Source organism: Carcharodon carcharias, chromosome 11, assembly GCF_017639515.1.
Source record: "Carcharodon carcharias isolate sCarCar2 chromosome 11, sCarCar2.pri, whole genome shotgun sequence".
NCBI classification, from domain to species: Eukaryota; Metazoa; Chordata; class Chondrichthyes; order Lamniformes; family Lamnidae; genus Carcharodon; species Carcharodon carcharias.
Genome location: NC_054477.1, coordinates 127,174,989 through 127,195,778, shown reverse-complemented (window position 1 = coordinate 127,195,778; position 20,790 = coordinate 127,174,989). Strand labels below are relative to the sequence as shown.

Sequence of the window (20,790 nt, the reverse complement as noted above, 5' to 3'; positions counted from 1 at the left end):
CATCAGTGGAGAGAAACACAGTTAACTTTTCGAGTCCATATGACTCTTCAACAGAACTAAGTAAAAATAGAAGAGAGGTGAAATATAAGCTGGTTTAAGGGGGGATGGGACAAGTAGAGCTGGATAGAGGCCAGTGATAGGTGGAGATAGCCAAAAGATGTCATAGACAAAGGACAAAGAGGTGTTGAAAGTGGTGATATTATGAGTGATGCTGGTGGTGGAAGAGGTGCCAATCAAGCATGCTACTTTGTCCTGGATGGTGTTGAGCTTCTTGAGTGTTGTTGGAATTGCATTCATCCAGGTAAGTGCAAAGTATTCCATCACACTCCTGACTTGTGCCTTGTAGATGGTGGACAGGCTAGGGGGAGTCAGGAATTTAGTTACTTAGTGCAGTGCAGAACTCAGAGCTTCTGACCTGCTGTTGTAGCCACTGTATTTATATGGCTGGTCTAGTTTAGTTTCTGGTCAATAGTAACCATCCGGGATGTTGATAGTCGGGGATCCAGCAATGGCAATTCCATTGAATGTTAAGGGGAGATGATTAGGTTCTCTCTTGTTGGAGATGGTCATTGCCTGGCACTTATGTGGCACGAATGTTACTTGCCACTTATCAGCTCAAGCCTGAATATTGTCCAGATCCTGCTGCATATGGACATGGACTGCTTCAGTATGTGAGGAGTTGCGAATGGTACTGAACATTGTGCAATCATCCACGAACAGCACCAGCAATGCTGTCTAATAACGGAGCAAAGAGAGCATATACATTCCCAAATAAGACACACAGAAGGTTGTTATAAGAATCACATAGCATTTGTAGCATTGTCACTGAAATGGTTACTATATTAGCTGCTTCTATCTACTTTATTTCTTAAGCCACATGCATTTGCCTCTTGCCTGTGCTATCAGCTGCCATTTGATTAAAATATCTTGGATCAAAATAAACTTAACTCCACGTATAAAGCATAGAAGTACAACAGAGTATGAAGATAAATGGTCTCCAGAATTAAATACACCATTGCTGCTTTAGATCCATACATAGTGTCCATAACAGCACATTTCAAACATTCATAACTCTTTCAAGTTAAAACCAATTAAACCAAATCAACAAAATTGGGATAAATCAGGCACAGCCCCTAATTCAGGTCAGCTGTAAAACCAAGAACAAAGTTTAAACGAAACTTACAAACTTTAAACCAAAATGTGATTAAAGAGGTCAACAAAACACCCCGTGCACGGAAGGCCTCGAGTGTGCCAGCAGACACCGCGTGCTCCCTCTCCAGGGACATCTGGCCGCGAACGTAGCCGCGGAAGAGGGACAAACGATCGGGCGGGACTCCCCCGTCGATCGCCTGCTGCCTGGACCTGTTAATGGCCAACTTGGCCAGGCCCAGGAGCAGGTTCACGAGGAGGTCCTCCTCCTTCCCGACCCCCTTCCGCACCGGGTGCCCATAGATCAGGAGCGTGGGGCTGAAGTGCAAACAAAACATCAATAAAAGGTTTTTCAAATAACTAAGAAGGGAGTGCAACCTACCACACCCTATATATGCATGGTCCACGGACTCCACAAGACCGCAAAAAGGGCATGTGTCCTGAGAGTTCGTGAACCTATGCATTCTCCTATTATAGGGGACTGCTGCATGCAACACCCTCCAACCCAGGTCCCCGATAGAAAGGGGGAGGATACCTCCGTTCATGATGCAGTGAATACTGAATTTTTAACTTCCATTCTTGTTTTTGTTCTTCTGAACTTTGGATCTCTTTGAGCAGTGTAGCTTCTACAGATGCTGTGAACATCCAGCACTTTGTCTAAATCACTATCGTACAAAGTCCTGAAGGTGAATATTGGTCAATTATTCCATCATGGTGGGCATCACATAACAGCATTGCCCAATTTTGTCCTAACCCTATGTCTACACACTTGCACTTACAGCAAGTCACTGGGAGCTGAACAGGAGCAGGAAACATCTGGTAAACTTGAGCTGAACTTTTTTCCAGTTTTACAGTGCATTATTTCCATTGAAATATCTCTGAATTTTTTTCTCTGCTTTTAAAAAATGTTTTCAAGACAGCATGCAAACTATTAAGGATTTGTGAAAATAATAAATAAAAAATCACATGAAGCGTTTCACCTGAATGAAGATCTTGATGTTCATCAAATTTTGCTTGAAACTGTGGCTCTGTTTTCGTGGCACGAATCGTCCAAATTCCTTGGAGGGATGAAGATAGATGGGAGAAAACTGGGCTTCGAGCTGAATTACAAAATTAACATATTTCAATAAGCTTTGGTGTTAATTTTGAATATTGTTACTGTCTTCAGCAATTAATAGCATATTCTTTGTATATATTTCAAATTCATTGTGTGTATGCTTCCTGTTATGTTTCATCACATTTTGGGTTGACATTTACCATTATAACTTGGTACAGCATAATTTCACATTTATTTTTACTTTTGCTTTGGTGGGGGCAAGGTAGAGGTTCGATGGAGGTCAGTGCTCTGATAGGAGGCAAAGCTCTCGCAGGGTAATACTTCCACCCACTCATTCTTGTTCATCATAGACCCAACTCAGTTTCTATGTTCAGAGACAGAGAGCTGACTCTCAGAGGATTACCGTTATCAAGAGGCAGTCCTCTAGTTCCAACTAGGAAACCACAGCAGGGACGCCGCTACAGCACCTCAAAATTGAAAGAGAGACGTAAAGTGGCATTAGCTCTTAACATCTATTGTATTTTAAAAATAGTGTGGTCAAAGCATTCCAAAAGTATTACACTATTAACATTGTGTGAAAGAGCCACCTACAGTAGCTACAATTAAGCTAACCCTCGAACAAAATTAAAAGCAGTTCTGTGAAACATAATTAATGTGAAAAAAACAGACATCAAGCTTATCAGAACAAATTGAAAACCATTCACTACTGGCTCAAAAGTGGTGATCAAAACCTAGCCCTCACTGACAAAGAGTTGCATTTAGACATGTAATAGTTAAGTAAATTCAATGTCACCAGCAAAACAGCACACAGGAACAAATCTTTAATCATACAATGAACAAGAGGAAGAAAGGGAGCAGCGGAACTTGCATAAATATTCTCCTTTGCAGTAATCAACATTGGAAGATGTAAAAAAAAAAGTCTGACAATGTAATTCCTTTTCCCCTTTACTCCCTGTCCCACCTCCTCTCTTACCCTCCCTCTTCCCTCCCCTTGTTAACATAAGAAAAGTTATCCTCAACACAATTTAAAAAGGTCACTGCCTGTAATTTAATTTCCAATGTCCTACTTACTGGTTGATTCCATGCGTTTAATGTCACGTGACGTTTCCAAGAAATAGCGCCGGAGGAAAACGAACATAATGACAAGTGGAGTGATTGGAATAAGTATCCAAGGAATAATAGCTACTGCCACAGCTACCACTCCCAAAATCTGCAGAAAAGTCTTTAAAACAAAAAGCATTCACTGTTACTATCTCATGAGCAACCAGTCCAATTACTATATGACAATATAGTGGAACTCCGATTGGAAGGGATCCCATTGCAAATAGTCAGGAGTCCACCAGAATAAGGCCACACAGGAGCACAGGTGTTTAGGCATATATCACTCTCATTTTCTTTTCCAGTTTTATTCATTATTTATCATTTTAAAATTTGCAGTGTTCCCAGTTTTAAACATAATATTAATTCTGTTCATTTGAAGTGAAATTATAATACAGTAATGAACGATTTCATCTCAAACTGATTATTCACTACGCATAAGCTCTATTGAAATTCTGAAGTGCCCCAAGGTTGCACCATGATGTTGCTGGGTCTCGAGTCACATCTGGGAAAATCATTTCATTGGTATCAATAGTAACTGTGCATTCATATTAATGCTATTGTAGGTGAAAAAATAGTTTAAGCAATATTAAAAGAACTATTCTAGATGCCTCCGAGGTGAAAGTCACTTTTTTAAATTGCTAAGTAAAATGATCTCAGGACATACCTATCCACCTTTTCAAGTCAGGTATCACTTGTCCTGGCTCTGCTGTGTAAAGAAAACATCCAGTTGCTGCAGCAGTGGAAATATAGGGGAATCGGCTTGCTTTACATTTCCAGTTGACTACAATTCTATATGTCCCCCAAGCATGGTGTGGAGGGGTAGTGTTTATCTAACGGCGCACAGCTGACTGAAAATTTGATTACAGAAATAGGACAGGTGGTTTGTGAGCTTCTTGTCCATATCTTCATTAGTTTAAAGAGTCAATGAGAGTTTATTTAGACTGCAAGCTAGCTCATATTGTTCCTATGCTTTAAAAAAGGGATAAATCAGACCAGGGAGCTACAGGTGTATCAGTCTGGCATCCATATTTGGCAAGGTGCTATAAGGGTTCATAAGGGATGCCCTATTATGAATACTGAGAAATGGAAGGGACCATTACCAATTTACAACATGGATTCCAAAAACAGAAGGTTGTATTGTATAAATTTGATAACTTTTTTCAAGAAGTCACTAGGATAATGGATGAGGGAAATCCAGAAGACATTCTCCACCAGGACATTCAGAAAGCCGTTGATAAATACCTCATACTAGGTTACGTCACAAGATAGAAACTGGTGGTAATTGGTAGGGATCTGAAAAGTAATCAAAAATACATGTGTTCCAGCCTGGAGATATGTTACTAGTGGTGCTTCCCAGGGAACAATCCTAGGCTAGCGACTGTTCACGATCTTTATAAATGATCTGATCAGTGGTGATGGAAATATGGTAAATAAGTTTACAGATGACACAAAAATCTTTTCAAGGATAAAGACAGTGAAAAGAGTGCAATCAAATCCCTGTGCTTTTGTTCTTATCATCTCCACACCTGCCCCCACCTCCCCCAATCCCCACAATTTCACTGTTCCCCCCGTTGGTGCAAGATCTTGGGACTCTGGAACTAACCTTACCATGTAACGTGCCAACATCAAAAGTCTCCTCAAAAACCTGCTTCGACTGTAACTTTGATCACCTCCTTTCATCTCCCTCCACAGGACTCAATGTCATATTAACACCGGTAAAGTGCCTTCATTTATTTTTTGAAAGACACTATACAGGTATAAATTGCTGTAAATACTTGCATTCTATGGAAAAGAGCATATGTTTAATGTAAGATCTACTATACCAGCTGGCAGGTCCGCCCTCGCACCACACCCCCGTCTCCTTAGCCCAAGCATTAGAACTTGGGGCAGGTAGTATTCAGGTGTACAATCATTTAATTTCACTGGGCACAAAGCACATATCTTCAACTAAACATTGTGGGCAGAAGCTTATGAGAGTCAAGAAAATGCGCTGAAGAAGGATCTGAGAGGAAGATATGAAAGTTTGGAATTTTGTTGTCAGCATTCCCACCTCCAAGTGATTTTGCTGGAGTTGGGTGCATAGCAGAATTGGGTAGCCAGTTAGTGGCAATAAACTGACCACTTGGGGTCAGGTTAGGGGCACCTCTGGGATCTTACCGGTGGTGGACAGGAACCACGCTTCGGGTGAAGCCTGGGACGTCCTTAGAGGTGGCCTCCTGGCAGTGGGCCCAGGGCTCAGCAAAGTCTCATTTATTTATCACCCCATAACCCCGCTTGCTCCACCCCCAAACTGCTTACACCACATGGTTGGAGGGCTGGGGGTTTAGGGGTGGAAGATGATGGGGTGGGTGGTTGGGGGTGAGGTTGGAGGGGTGGGGATGGTTGAAGGTGGGTGATGGGGAGATTGGGGTGGGGATAGTTTGGGGGGCGGGCAGGAAGTTAGGGTGGTGGAGGGGTGGTTGGACAGGAGTGGGTGGCGGTTGGTAGGGGGGATTGGGGGTGGAGGTTGGAGGAGGACAGGGAGAGGTGATGGGGGGGCGCTTTTAAGGTTTACTACCACACAATTAAATACTGCACACTTCTCTAAATTCTCTTTTAATTTAAACCAGCATAAAAATAGCAGTCTAAATTTTTATTATGCCTGAAAGTAGACATGATTCTGATGACTTGCTGTGTTGATGTACCAAAGGCTTGAGAATCTTGGGTCTCATCAAAATGAAGGTAACAAATTAAAAATTGTGAGTGATGCAAACAGGGTGTTAACTCATTGTCGCGCATTTTATTACTCTTGCAAAGTCTGGGAATTTGCAAAGTCTGGGAATGAAATTCTTATTTATCACAAAGAGGTTGCTTAAAGAAAGGTCTTACAAATCTCTGCTCCAACCTAGGTTCACGTTGCTTTGCATCTTCCTTTTTATAATCTAGCAGAAGGTGGTCATACTGTGGGACGAAAATTTCCCTGGGGCGAGGATTCCCGATCACCCTCTGAAACTTTAGCAAAAAAATCCATTGAAGTTCCAGAGAAACAGCATAAAGGCCTTTTACCATAAAGGCTCTACATGACCCCATCCTATGACCTAAGTGCTTCTAGTAAGGATTTCTTGCTGGATTTTGCTGTCACACTTTTTTTGCTGGTGTTTCTTATTTATTAATTATATTTTCCACTTAATTTGCCTGTTTCTCTCACACCTCAAACAACAATTAGAACTTTTCAAAAATACAATGTAATGCAACATTTTATGGAACCTGTCGATAGGTTGTAAATTCACAGGCCGGAATTTTTCGCCCCCAATGGCGTCGGGCATCATGGTGGGCATGAGCAGACGATATGGCGGGAAAGCCAAAAATTGGTTTCACGCTGTTGCAAAACCAGCTCTACCCGTCAATGACAGGCCGCCTTTCCCATCATCCAGCATCAGGAACCTAACTTCAGTGCATTTGCATCTCATAATTTTGCCTGCCTGCCGGATCATTCTCCAACGTTGAATTTACTTCCCACATTGGCATGACTTCGGAACAATGTGATACACAGTAGCATTTAAAAGTGAGCTGAACTTTAAGTGGAACTTGGAGGGGAGTGCTCACTAAAGTAGCGCAGCGCTCACGAGGGTCATCCGTTCGACTTCAAGGAAGAGGCGAGGGCACAGGCAAGTTGCTTTTTCCTGGCTGGCTGACAGTGCGGTGTCAGGGCAAGGACTGCACTGTGTCTGAGGAAAGTTTGGGGGATGGGGGGGGGGGGGGGGGGGGTGCGCGGTGGGGTGTAAGGCAGCACGATCTGCACAAGCACATGTGGTTGGTGGGGGGGGGTGGGGGGGGAGTGGCCACACATTAGGGAAACCTTATATGAAGTGACCATTCTTCCGCAGCTGAGACAGTTCAGGTGCAGCTACATTGACATGCTTGGAGTCGGGCCTCTATCTGCCCACTCAAGCAGTGCAGAGAGATGAATGTGCCACCAAATGCTCCTGAACTTTGCAACTCTTGGGCACAGACCTCAAATTAATAAGCATTTTAGGGGGATGCAGAACAATTGGACAACTGGGCAGGTTATATTTCCTTGCAAAAGCTGGCCATAGGGCAGCCACTGGTGGAGGTGCTCACAGCCCCTTGCAATGTCTTCATTAAGTTTTGGACCTGTCTCCATCATGGATCAAACCAACAGCGCAGCTTTGGAGTGCAGGTTAGGATAATACCTGTGTTTGAGCTGACAACACAGCATGCAGTCCAGTGGGCGAAGCTGCCGCCAATCGGTCAGGTGGAGTGGAGGTGGGTGAGGTTTCAGGCAGCCATGCAACACACTAAACTCTGGCCATCCAAGTGGTGGTTAGCACTCTCCATCATGTGTTAAGGGGCCTTGAGAAGGAGCTGAAGCCAATCACGTAACCAAGAGAGGTCCTTAGGAGACCAGTGCTAACCCAGCCATCTCTCTCTTGCATCCTGCAGGAGTACATCATCAGAAACATGGAGCCTGGTAACCTAGCTCTATGCCTCAGAGCTTACAGGGAGCAGAGACGAAGGAGATGAGAGCAACAAAGGCACCTGGCTGGGCAGAGGGTGGAGCAACAGTGTCAAGAAGGGGTGCTGGGGTTCCTATGCATGCAGCTGAAGAGCCACAGTAAGCTGTCGCGGGGTTGGCACATAGCTAGACTCAGGTATACAGACAATGCTCATTATTCATGCAGGTGACTGAGAACCAGTGTCGCTGAAGACTGCGCCCGTCCAGGGAAGTGGTCGGTCACATATATCACCTGCTACAGGATTTGGTGCCATGGGGACTTGGAGGGCATCCACTGCCAGCGGCCATGAAAGTGACCACAGTGTTCAATTTTTATGCCAGCGGTTCCTTCCAGGGCTCCATAGGTAACCTCTGTGGGATCTTGCAAGCCTCCACACACAAGTGCATTCAGGAAGTCACGGACACCATATTCGCAAAGGCACACAACTTTGTGCATTTCATCTGGGATCAGGAAAGCCAGGAAGCAAGAGCACTGGGATTTGCACAGGTCTCAAGTTTCCCACAGGTGCAGGGTGCCTTTGGCTGCTCTCACATGGCACTTAGATCTCCATTGCAACAAACAGTCAACTATGCCATCCGCAAGGCCTTTGGCTCACTGAATGTTCAGCTGGTTTGTGGCCACAAACACATCCCACAGGTCTGTGCATGATTTCCAGGGAGCATCCACGACTCCTACATTCTCAGGAGGTCTCAGATTCCTAACATCTTCCAGGGTCCAAAGAGGCTGCAGAATTGGCTCAAGGACAAGAGGATGTAGCTAATGACACCTGTGCAGTGGCCTCAAGAGCAGCAGAGAGAAGGTCTCATGCTGCAACTCGCACTTTGGTGGAGCAAAGCATTGGCATGTTGAAAATGAGGTTGCAGTGCCTGGACTGGTCTGGTGGAGCCCTGCAATAGAGTCCATAGAGGGTAAAACGCATCATCATTGCCTGTTGCATCCTTCACAACCTGGCGCTGCAAAGGGGAGAGGAGCTACACATCTTCTCCTCCGAGGACGTTAACGGGGATAAACATGATGAGGTCCTCCCGAAGGCGAGGATCATGGTGATGAGGCTATCATGTTGTCCAGGCGAGACAGGCACGCTCAAGAGGCCCCCACAGCCACTAGGATGATGGCAACATGCAATGGGGAGACTCCGTAGATCCTCACATTGCATCTGTGAATGCTTGACTCCAGTCTGGCTGATGGCAGATTGCTAGCACTCTGTGAACAGGGCCATATCATAGAGATATGGTGGGGAAACTTTAACTTCTCCTGATCCTATGGCATCCTTCATGAGCTGAACCCTTCAGGACCACGCTGTCACTGGACACAGATGCTGATGAGATGGAGGACCAGCCGCACCTCAAAGGTGCTGAGAGCATACAGAGAGAATGCCAGAACTCTGGCAGCAATGATAAGCCTCATCAAGGTGCAGGCATGATTGATGTGTCCAGTGGCTGTGAAGGCATGCAGTGTGCTAGGAAGGTTGCACAAAGTACAGGTTGGAGGCCCTGGACTGAAACACGTGCCTTTATCTTGTGCAGGAACCAAGCTTTCATTTCGGACTGCCACGAACATTGCTCATCATAACAAGGAGCCATAGACAGGGTGACATTGTTGAGAGTTTATTTACATTATGTACGAGTAATTAATGCCCGTGCCCATGCGGTGAAACTACATTTTCTTAACCTTTCCTAACCCTGCCGCTATGTCTTGGTGCTCCCCTGACATCCAAGTGGAGGTGAAGGCAGCCTGCTAACTGCCACACCCTTTCTGTAATGACTTTGACGGGCATCCTCTGAAGGGCTGAGACCTAGAGGACCCCTGCCTGTTTTTGGAGTCCTGCTGCCTGGCAGCGGCACCCTCTTTAGCCTATGGAGCTGGAGTTGCTTGGGTCACAAGAAGAGGGGATCCCGAGTCACCTGGTTGGATGGCCCCAGGGTGTGCACCTGCTGATTGCCCTCCCAGTGGATGCCTGAGGGCCCCTAGCTGACTCCTTGAGGGGAAGGGGAAGCTGGAGTGAGATCAAGCTGCACCGCTCCCCTCTCGCATTGACACTGTTGGTGGCCAACTATGGCATTAGTGATGGAGTTCAGCCCATGCAGCAGTGCAGGACCAATGTCCTGGACCAAGGTGTCCATTATCCAAGCAATACTGGCCTTGGTACTTTGGCATATTGGCGCAATCACCTCAGAATAGAGGCAGACGGACTCCTCCACTGTGCCTTGCAATCTGAGGAGTGCAGCGGACATCCCTTCCTGATGTTCCCAAGGTACGTGTCTCTGCGTTGGTGGACTGTGTGGGTGAGCACCGTCATGGGTCTTCAAAAAGGGTGTCATCAGGTTCTTCTTCCGAGATGTCTTCGGGGCTTGAGTCGAGGACCTGGGTCACGGACCTCCTTAGCTGCTTCCTAGATGTGTCTGCAAAAGCAAGGAGATATAAGTAGTGCATGGCAGGTGACTGCGCAACAGTGGAACTGACTCACAGCATGGTTGTCTGACAGACATTGCACTGCTGGATCCTCATTTCGTTGATCTCACTGTCAACACAGGAATGGTCCAGACTGTCACCAGCCAGCTGGATGACTCTTTTTCAAAGTCTATACAGACCTTCATGTCAGGAATTCCTCTACCAATCTGCGACCTCTCCCTTTTGTTGTGTGCCAACTTGTCATGCATGAATACAGATGGAGAGAATGTTAGTAGGATGCCTGCCAGGCCAGATGATAGGGATGGTTGGCATGTGTGGGTGAGAGTGGTGCCATGGATGGGATGAGGACACAATCTGCAGAGTCAGATGAAGGTATGTGAGAGAGAGTGAATGGAGATGTCCCCTGAACTGGCTGTGACTGAGATCCTTGTGGATGTGTGATGGGCTTGCAAGTGCGAGAGTTGAGAGTGATGAGAAGAGTGACTTACCTTGGTGGAACGGAGATCATCATTTATCTGCTTTTGGCACTGGGTGGCTGTCCACTTTTGCAAGGCATTGGCGCTGATCACTGCTGCCACTGCCTCCCATGCTGGATTGGTGACCTTGCTTGCTGGTCTTCGCCCAGACCAGGGGGCAGAGGACTTTATGGCAGGCCTCCACTGCATCCAGTCGGTGCTCGAGAGAGGCATAGCTAAATTTTGGGGCATCACGTTTCCTCCCTTTAGCAACCATGACTTTGCTGCAGCTTTTGATGCCTCAGAGAGAACTAGCTCTGTGCAGGGTGCCTTTGAAATATGGCGCCTGGATTACGAAAGCCTGAAGTGACGGCAGGGTGGGCGGATCTGAGGCCATCCTGCCATCGACACGACATGTTTCCCCGGAATGCATTATTAATGAGGCGGGATGTGCCGGGAATAGGATGATATAGCGTGAAAAGCCGCTATTGTGGCTGACGGCTAAAACGTCCTTTTTCTCTCCCGATACCACGCTTAGTGAAAATCTGGGATGGTTCTGCCCACCGTGTACAACATAATTGTATGACAGTGCGTTGGCGCCAGAGAAGTCAGAATGGTAATAGTAAGGTAAACCAAACTGAATTGTTTTGTGAATGTAGTGATTTCTTTGTAGCCACTTTCCTAACATCCCATAATACATAGGAGCAGAAATTAGGCCATTTGGCCCATTGAGTCTGCTCTGCCATTCAATCATGCTTGATAAGTTTCTCAACCCCATTCTCCTGCCTTCTCCCCGTAACCTTTGATCCCCTTACCAATCAAGAACCTATCTATCTCGGTCTTAAATGACCTGGCTTCCACAGCCTTCTGTGGCAATGAATTCCATAGATTCACCACTCTCTGGCTAAGGAAGTTTCTCCTCATCTCTGTTCTAAAAGGTCTTCCCTTTACTCTTAGGCTGTGCCCTCGGGTCCTAGTCTCTCCTACTAATGGAAACATCTTCCCCATGTCCACTCTATCCAGGCCTTTCAGTATTCTGTAAGTTTCAATCAGATCCCCCCCTCATCCTTCTAAACTCCATCTAGTATAGACCCAGAATCCTCAAACGTTCCTCATATGTTAAGCCTTTCGTTCCTGAGATCATTCTTGTGAACCTCCTCTGGACCCTCTCCAGGGCCAGAACATCCTTCCTGAGGTACGGGGCCCAAAATTGCTCACAATATTCTAAATATGGTCTGACTAGAGCCTTATAAAGCCTCAGCAGCACATCCCTGCTTTTATATTCTAGTCCTCTCGAAATAAATGCCAACATTGCATTTGCCTTCCTAACTACCGACTCAACCTGCAAGTTAACCTTAAGCGAATCCTGGACTAGGACTCCCAAGTCCCTTTGCACTCCAGATTTCTGAATTCTCTCTCCATTTAGAAAATAGTCTATGCCTCTATTCTTCCTACCAAAGTGCATGACCTCACACTTCCCCACGTTGTATTCCATTTGCCACTTCTTTGCCCATTCTCCTAACCTGTCTAAATCCTTCTGCAGCCTCCCCGCCTCCTCAATACTACCTGTCCCTCCACCTATCTTTGTATCATCTGCAAACTTAGCCAGGATGCCCTCAGTTCCTTCATCTAGATCATTAATGTATAAAGTGAAAAGTCGTGTGCCCAACACTGACCCCTGCGGAACTTCACTAGTCACCGGCCGCCATTCTAAGAAGGACCCCCTTATCCCCACTCTCTGCTTCCTGCCAGACAGCCAATCTTCTGTCCATGCCTCTAACACCACGGGCTCTTATCTTACTGAGCAGCCTCCTGTGCGGAACCTTGTCAAAGGCCTTCTGGAAGTCCAAGTAGATAGCATCCATTGGCTCTCCTTTGTCTAACCTACTTGTTACCTCCTCAAAGAATTCTAACAGATTTGTCAGGCATGACCTCTCCTTGATGAAACCATCAGTTGATTGCGCTGTGATTAGTTATCCTTAGAGACTCAGCATTGGACTTCCAATTTCACCATTATTACAGTTATTCTGCCTACTGCATGTGTATGTAATGAAAGAAAGACAAAACCTACATTTGTACTGTGCCTTTCACGGTATCCCAAATTGCTTTGCAGCCAATTAAGTACTTTTGAGTTATAGTCACTGATATGATGTAGGCAATGTTATCAAATGGCGGAGCAGGCTTTAAAGGCTAAACAGCCTATTCCTGCTCCTAAGACGTATGTTTGTTTGTCATTCTGGATGGATGAGATGAGCTGGGGGGAGATGAGATGATTGAGAGGGAGGGTAAAAGTGGGGAGAGGGAAATAAGAGGCCTCCGGAAACAGGAGAAACACCAGGGCCCATTTTTCTCCCTGGCCCTGGCTGAGGCCACAAAATATTTTAATAATTTCATGCATCTTCCAAGCATGCCTCTCCTGGTGGTGTTGCTGGCCAGACATTGCTGCAGGTCCTCGCATTGGGTCAGCTGGGTGCCTGTTTCACCTGGTGCTCCCAGAAGATCATGCAAGCAATCAGCCAGACACCACCAGGGGGATTAGGACCCACTTTTGGTCCCAACATCAGAAAATCTTCAAAGGCCACAAGTTTCCACCCTGTACTTCCTGCCACCAATTGGGAGGCATCTTTTTGTACGCATACTCGCCCTGTATTGCTCTCGCCTGTGCAGTTTGCTCCATCAATGATATCATCTGAGCACTGCCAAATGCAGCCTCACCTAAAACTGCTGCCATTACAGGGGTAGACATTTAGCTACAGGCTATTAGCAATCTTTAAATTGCTATCAATATATTATTATTTCGCCTGCAGTAACACCAATCTGCACACAATATTAGCGAGAAGTTCTTTGCTCCTCTTAATCAGTGCATCCCAATTTCTCTCTGCTCCCTATAATGTGTTATGCTTCTCAATTAACTCTCATGAAAATAGTCATTGACAAGCAAGAATGCAGATAATGGAACACAGATAATCAAAGGTAACACTGAGCTACAAAGTGTAGCTCGCGTTAGTGATGAAAACCATAAGGGTGTGATCCTGAAACTAAGTTTCAAATGTCAAGGAAGAGAAAATAAAGTGAACTTTCATGACAGGTGCTATTATTGTTCATTCATAAAACCTCAACTTGCTAGATTTGATTACCAGACATATTTCTTATTGTTAGTATATAATCATTGTTACAAACTTTCGAGCATCTGCTAGTTTTGCAGATTTGCCCCTGGTGAGAAACAAGACAATTAAACTTCGTTATTTTCTTGCTCTCCTGTCCTCAGGTAGTAAACATATAATGCGGTATACTTACACTTTCACAAAATGACCTTAGCCTTGAATAGATTGAATAAAAGGTTTTCTACAGTGAATTACAACTTAATACATTAACTCTCTTTAAAGTTTAAGGAACTTCAATATTAAATCAATGCACAAAAAATTGCGGATCAATCATGAATTTCATGCAGCTATTTTTGCAATTAATCCACTGTTATTTTACGCTTTAGCTAAAGGTTCTAAACAGTCTTCAGAGACTGTCAGAAAGATTGGCATTTCCTAAATAGGCAGAATCTAATCCTGCACTCTAATTTCAACTATCCTCAGGGCATTATCAGTCTGTTGTAGCTAGTAGCTACTTGGAGCCATCATGTGCTGACTGCTTAATTTACTGTCTAGGAGTCATGACGTTGCATTGTGACAGTTCAAGGTTTATGGATGTATTAAACACTAAAAAATAGTCTGCTCATTACACCAATACCAATGGCAAAATTGTATTGTTTCAAGTTTCTGGTTTGACAACAGTATCCATTTCTGCCACACCCAAGTTTTACATTTTTCTGCAACCTTTGGTGCATTAATGGTTGTCACAGAAGATTAGTGCTATAAATCACAGTGATATACTTTGTGCACCGTTGGAAGGTATTATTCAAGAGATATGCATCCTGCACCGAGAAAATCACAGCCATTATCAGATAGAGGTAACAACTACCTGTCCATCTATACTCTCTGCCTTTTCCCGGGAATAAATAACAACAATACAGGAGCGACATTTACTCAGGAGGATGCCTATAAACTCTGGATCCTGTGGAAGGTTCAGTTGTGATTACTTAATATTAAAACCCCATTTAAACAGTCACTCATGTTCCTGAAACTGGCATTTATAAACTTGCTCCCTGTATTTACACTAAGTTTATACCAGTGGTAGAATCATGCATCCAATGTAAATACAGGAAACTGGCACTTGAAGAAATTCTCCTGGAATTCAAACTAAACAAGTGCTAGTGTAAAAGGATCAGAAGAAACCCAATTTCCAAAAGACCACAAGAATGTGCTGAGCCTATTTGCATCACACTGAGTTCTGATCAGTTAATCATCTACATGGCGCTGTACATTCTGATGTGATGCATTTAACAAGAACACAAGCAGATTACTTTAATACAGAATCTCAGAAATGTTCTAAGCTGATGGTTAACATTCACGCTGAAGTATATTTTCTGAATTTTTACTAAAAAAGTGTTCAACTAGATGAAACCATCAATAATACCATTATAATATCCAATGCTGACAGTTATCATTCCAGGTCCATGTACCATAGGCATATGCAAAGCAAAGGTCCCTTTCCCCTACCTGGTAATGGACCTTAACTTCTGCTTCAGAAGAGAACTCCTGATTACACCAGTGACCACTGTTTAATTCCTATTCCTACCATTATATTTTCTCTAAGTGGGATTCCCACTTTAATTTAAATGTTTGCTGAATTATAAGCAGTTTTAAATGTTGGCCACTGGATATGTGGTTTGCTCATGTCCATTATGACTGACAGGTAGGTGGAAAGCATGGGCTAGATTCAAAATGAAGGCACACTGCGCAAAAACAGAGGTTGCAGTATTAAAGACCACAAAGTGATATGAATACAATTCTCTCATTTGTTTCCAGGGTAAGCTCTCTGTCAGACATTGAAGGTGACATAGTCAAAATTATCACCAAAAATTGAGTTTTCCAGCTGACAAGTAGATAATTTGCCTGAATTCTGGGATATCAAGCTTCTAACACAAAAGGAATTAATCTGATGGTTCCTTATATTTAGATGCCATTGTTCCAAAATTCAATAAAGGAAGATCTTGGGCTGGAAGTTGAAAACTACCTGATAACTGCAGCAAGGACATTTCTATCAGGGGAAATACTTGCTCAAATTAGACAGAAGTCTCAAGTTATTCTTAGTAGTTCAACAACTGTAAAGAGGAAAGATTAATGTTTGGGTATAACTCCAAAGATAGGTATAACCCTAGAAACATGCCAACGTTTCTGGTATAATCCTAAAGACAGGTTAACTCAGGTTAAACCATTCCAAGGATTGTACCCAAAGCTTAGCCTGTTCTTTCTCTTTAAAAATGCAGGCTAACCCAATGAATTTCCAGCATTTTCTGCTCTCATCTCATATTTCCAGTATTTGGATTGTTTTTCTTTACATGTCTCTGATTATTCAGAACTGCTTGCAGCGTAATGTAGTAAAAAGGAGGCACAATCATTTTGCAACTGTCAATGCTTCCCAATTCAGCATGGGGTTCCTGAATAAAGTTCTCCACTTGGGTAAAACCCGATTTAAAAATAAGATTATGGTACTGAAGCCAATAATTGCATTTCATTTCTCTGTGTTCACCTACACATTCAAAATAAACATTCATCATATTTGGATAAAGATGGATTTCATAAAGCGTTTAATTTCTTTAAAGAATAATATGTTAGAAATGAATTTTAGAGAGGGAGCACTGAGTATGCTAAACAGGGCTCAATGTCTGTTTAAGGACTTAGGTGCCAAATTCAGCTGAAACTGGGCAAAGCACGGACTGCAAAAGTTCCGTTCAGTTTTTTCAGGTGCATTATAGATTAAATAGCAGTGCTTACACACACTGAAGGAAAGTCATCTTTTTGACTCCTTACCAAACCAGGTCATTGTTGGCCCCTGTTTGTTCCTCTCATAAATCTCCCCCTTCCAGGATTTACACGTTGACCTCGGTGGAATCTCAGGCCATTCAACTTTGTGAATATTGCGACCAGAGATTTGCACCGGGATGCCTGATTGGTATCAACAATTCACTGCTATTATGTAGAAGAGGCCAATTTCTTCAAGTCTTGGGTTGCCATATTCAGGCATGAGTTCTGAAAGCACTGCCCATTTTGTACCTGTTTGTGGTGAAAGGCCATTTTCCCAGCCCTTGTGTAGATTAAAAAAAATCTATGATGCTCTTCAAAGGACATTAGCAATTTATTCCAAATAGCAATATTCCTCCCTTAGCAAACAAATTTATTTTGTCATATATTTGTGTGTTTGTAGGAAAAATGCTTTTGGCATTTTTCTAATACACCAGATTCTCTAATTCAAAAATCAAATCATGCATTGGTTGCAATATACTTTGGGATGTCTTATGGACATGATAAAGGATATATAAATATAAGTTCTTTCTTCACAATTTCCTACCATTGTGCCAAACCTTCATAAATCACAAGCCCTTTAGTGTTTTGTTAAAACATTGATTGCAGTTTTTAAAGATGCATACACATTGTTATAATACCAACACTAACATTTAAATAGAAATACATAGAATTTACAGAACAGAAAAATTCCATTTGAATCCAATTGGTCTGCTGCGCATTCCACATGAACCTTCTCCCACGCTGTTTCACCTAACCCTATTTGCAAATCCTTCTATTCCTTTCCCCCTCGTTAATTTATCATTAATTTTTCTGTAGCCATTCTCTGATTCACACTGCTTTTAAGGAGCCAATATTTCTGGTATAATCCTAAAGACAGGTTAACTTAAAAGCAATGCGAATCAGAGGATGGTTACAGAACAGGAGGAAGCCATTCGGCCTGTTAAGTCCATGCCAGCTCTCCGCAACAGCAACTCAGCTAGTCCGACTACACCTCTTTTTTCCTACTGTCCTGCAAATTGTTTTTCTTCCGAGTGCTTATTCAATTCCCTTTTTAAAGCCCCAATTCTGTCCTCTCTGGTGCTTCTGCCAAAGGGAAGTTTCTCCTCTTCTACTCTGTTCAGATCTTTCATGATTGTGAACACCTCTATCAAATGTCATCTCAAACTTCTCTAAGGAGAACATCCCCAGTTTCTCCAATCCTTCCACCTGCTTGAAGCCCATCACCCCGGAATCATTCTCGCAAATTAACCCTTGATAAATCATTTGAAGATGGTGAGTGGGCTGCCAATTTTGGCACCTGCCTGCACCCCTGTGGGGGCGGGGGTGGTGGTGGGGTGGGAAACTCGCCCTCTGGGGGCATGTAAAATTCAGCCCTTGGTCATTAATACAGATCAATAATAGCGATGATCCTAATACCAACTCCTGTGGAACACCACTGTACATCTTGAGTCTGAAAAACAATCATTTACCGCTACTCTGTTTCCTGTCATTCAGCTAACTTCATAATCATGCTACCACTATCCATTTTATTCCATGGGCCTCAACTTTGCTGGCAAATCTGTTATGTGGTATTTGATCAAATGCCTTTCGGAATTCCATATACACCACGTTAATTGAATTACCCTCATCAACCCGTTCTGTAGCCTCAGAAGAAAACACAATTTAATTAGTTAAACACAATTTGCCTTTAACAAATCTGTGCTCACTTTCCTTGGTTAATTCACCCTTGTCCAAGCAACTGTTAGTTTTAGCCTGATCATCATTTCTAAAAATTTTCCCACCACCGAGGTTAAAATAACTGTCCTACAATTGGTGGGTTTATCCTTGCACCCTTCTTTGAACAAGAGTGTACCATTTGCAATTCTTCAATCTTCTGGCACCAACCCTGCATCTGAAGAAGATTGGAAGATTATGGCCAGCACCTCCACAATTTCCACCCTCACTTCCCTCAGCATCCTTGGATACATCCCACATGGTCCTGGTAAATTATCGAGTTTAAGTACAGCCTCAGCCTCAGCTACTCCATCTGCTAACAAGCTCAACATTCTTATCAATCTCTAGCTAAAAGGAGGTTTTCCTGAATTCATTATTGGGTTTATTAGTGACTCTTTTGGACAGAATCTTCCGGACTTAGAAAATAATTGAGGGTTGGAACCATTTCCAGGACTCGATCCTGCTGGTGCCTGATGTCTATAAGGCATTGCAATCTTGTAACTACCTCCGTGTTCACCATCCAATTAAGGATGGCAGGTGGGACTGTGACATTGGAGGCCCAGTGAAAGGGCCTGCAGCAGTAGATGGCTGGCAGCCCCATTGGAAGAGACAGTGGTGGGTAGGTAACTATGAAGGTGCCATAAAATAGCTCAGATGGTTCCAGAATATTTTAAATTAAAAAAAAGCCCAGAACTGTTAGCACCATTAGCGCGGTGGGGGGAGCCTTTTCAAAGGAATGATTGTGGCCACGGCTGTGGCCATTTCAGCCTTGTGGCTCTGTCACTGCGGATTTGGGGAGGAGGCTCTAATGGCCTCTGACCTGCTGCTGGGATGTCATTCCAAGTACTTGCTGGGCTCCAGACAGCCAGGCGCCAAGGCGACACTGGGAAAGTTCCATTGCATGGAATAATTGCCCTTGATTAGAGCCTTAACTGGATTCACTGACAGTCCACTCATGGAAAACTCACCTGGAGGCAAAACAATGTCAGGGAGCAATCCTGAAGCAGTTTTCTGATATGTTTCCGGCCCTACTGCCTCCAAAGCCCTCTCCAAGGGGCCTGGAAGGTTCTGGTCCTCATATTTATAGCCCTTAGCTTTGTCCCACAATTGGGTTTACATCTATTCTAATACACATCTTCATAATTTTAAAGAATTTCCTTAGGACACCGCTCAGCCATTTCCTTTCTGAAGAAAGGAGGTCCAGTCTGCGAAGTCTTTCCTGATAAACAGCCTCTCAGCTCTGACACTGACCTTGTACATTTTTTTTGCATTTCTCCAGTGCCTCTCTATCCTTTTTGGTAATATGAAGAACTGAACTGAACACAGTGAGCGGCATATTATAGGGAGGGTGACCCCCTCACCCCACAGACGTAAAGTTACTATACCAGCCCACCCATGCAGCCATAATACCCTGCAGGGAGGCTAAGTTGGAGCAGTGTGGTATTTCTGGCCCTCAGGACTGCTGGCCAATCTGATTGGCCAACAGATCTATCAGTCCCAGCAACACATCTGTCCCAGCAGTGCACATTAGTTGGCACAGCTGCGACTGCAAGCAGGCCCAAGAAGGTGGCCCATGGATCCTGGAGCCAGGTAAGTCTTGGGTCTTGGGCAGGGAGGGTTTGGGCAGTTTAGAGAGGGGGCAGGGGGATGAGGGTTGTGTGTTTTATAGAGCAGGTAGGAAGAAAGAGGGGGGGGTTACTACCTTAGGGGGACTGCCCCTAGAAGGTAATACACCTCTTCCTTCCCACCTTTAGAAAAAGTATTTTTAAAAAAAAAACAGCCTGCCCATGCAAGCCATTTTAGGGTGTGGGCAGCGTATTATTGGGGTCAACTGGCTTGTTAACAAGCTCATGTGACCCCTAACTATTTGTTTAAATATGGTAGGTGGGCTGATGATTTCAGTGCCCACCCACCCGCCATATTATGGGGGTAAGCAGGAAGGTAGTGGGGTTGGCATCCACCCTATTTTACATGCTCCTTCGCCATAAATACGTCTGGGTGTGGGTTAGTCAAGGTATTATACACATTTAATATAACTTGCCTGCTTTTTCAATTCTTTTTTCTGTAGAATTTGAATTTTAGAATTTTAGAGTTTGAAATTTATGCATTTACATTGCTACTTTTAATGATTTGTGAATGTATACCTCTAAATTCCATTGCTCCTCTACCCAATTTAGGTTCTTATTTTCCAAGAAGTTTGTGGCCTCCTCATTCCTCCTACCAAAATACACCATCACACACGTATCTACATTAAATCAATAGCAAATTAATTTTAATTTAATTGAAATCCCATCTACACAATTACTTTAGGTCAATATTATAGAATATCCTTTTGTTAAAAGTACATACAAGTGCGTTAAGAATTTGGCTCTGTGACATACTATTTATCTGGTTGCAAATAAAGCAACAGAAACATCCAAATCCCTAGTGATGAAATGTCGCCATGCATCTGTTTGATGTGATCAATT

The 20,790-nt window shown here is 43.8% G+C and overlaps 1 protein-coding gene across 2 annotated transcripts in view; it reads right to left on the bottom strand.

Annotated features, from left to right (window-relative positions):
- abcc4 (ATP-binding cassette, sub-family C (CFTR/MRP), member 4) overlaps positions 1-20,790 on the bottom strand; it is a 516,215-nt gene that overhangs the window by 116,819 nt on the left and 378,606 nt on the right. For both annotated transcript variants that reach the window (XM_041199134.1, XM_041199135.1), the window contains exons 21-22: positions 3,278-3,428; positions 2,130-2,249 (exon numbers count right to left, since the gene is read on the bottom strand). In XM_041199134.1, coding sequence (XP_041055068.1) covers positions 2,130-2,249; positions 3,278-3,428 — 271 coding nt within the window. The remainder of the gene's footprint in view (positions 1-2,129; positions 2,250-3,277; positions 3,429-20,790) is intronic.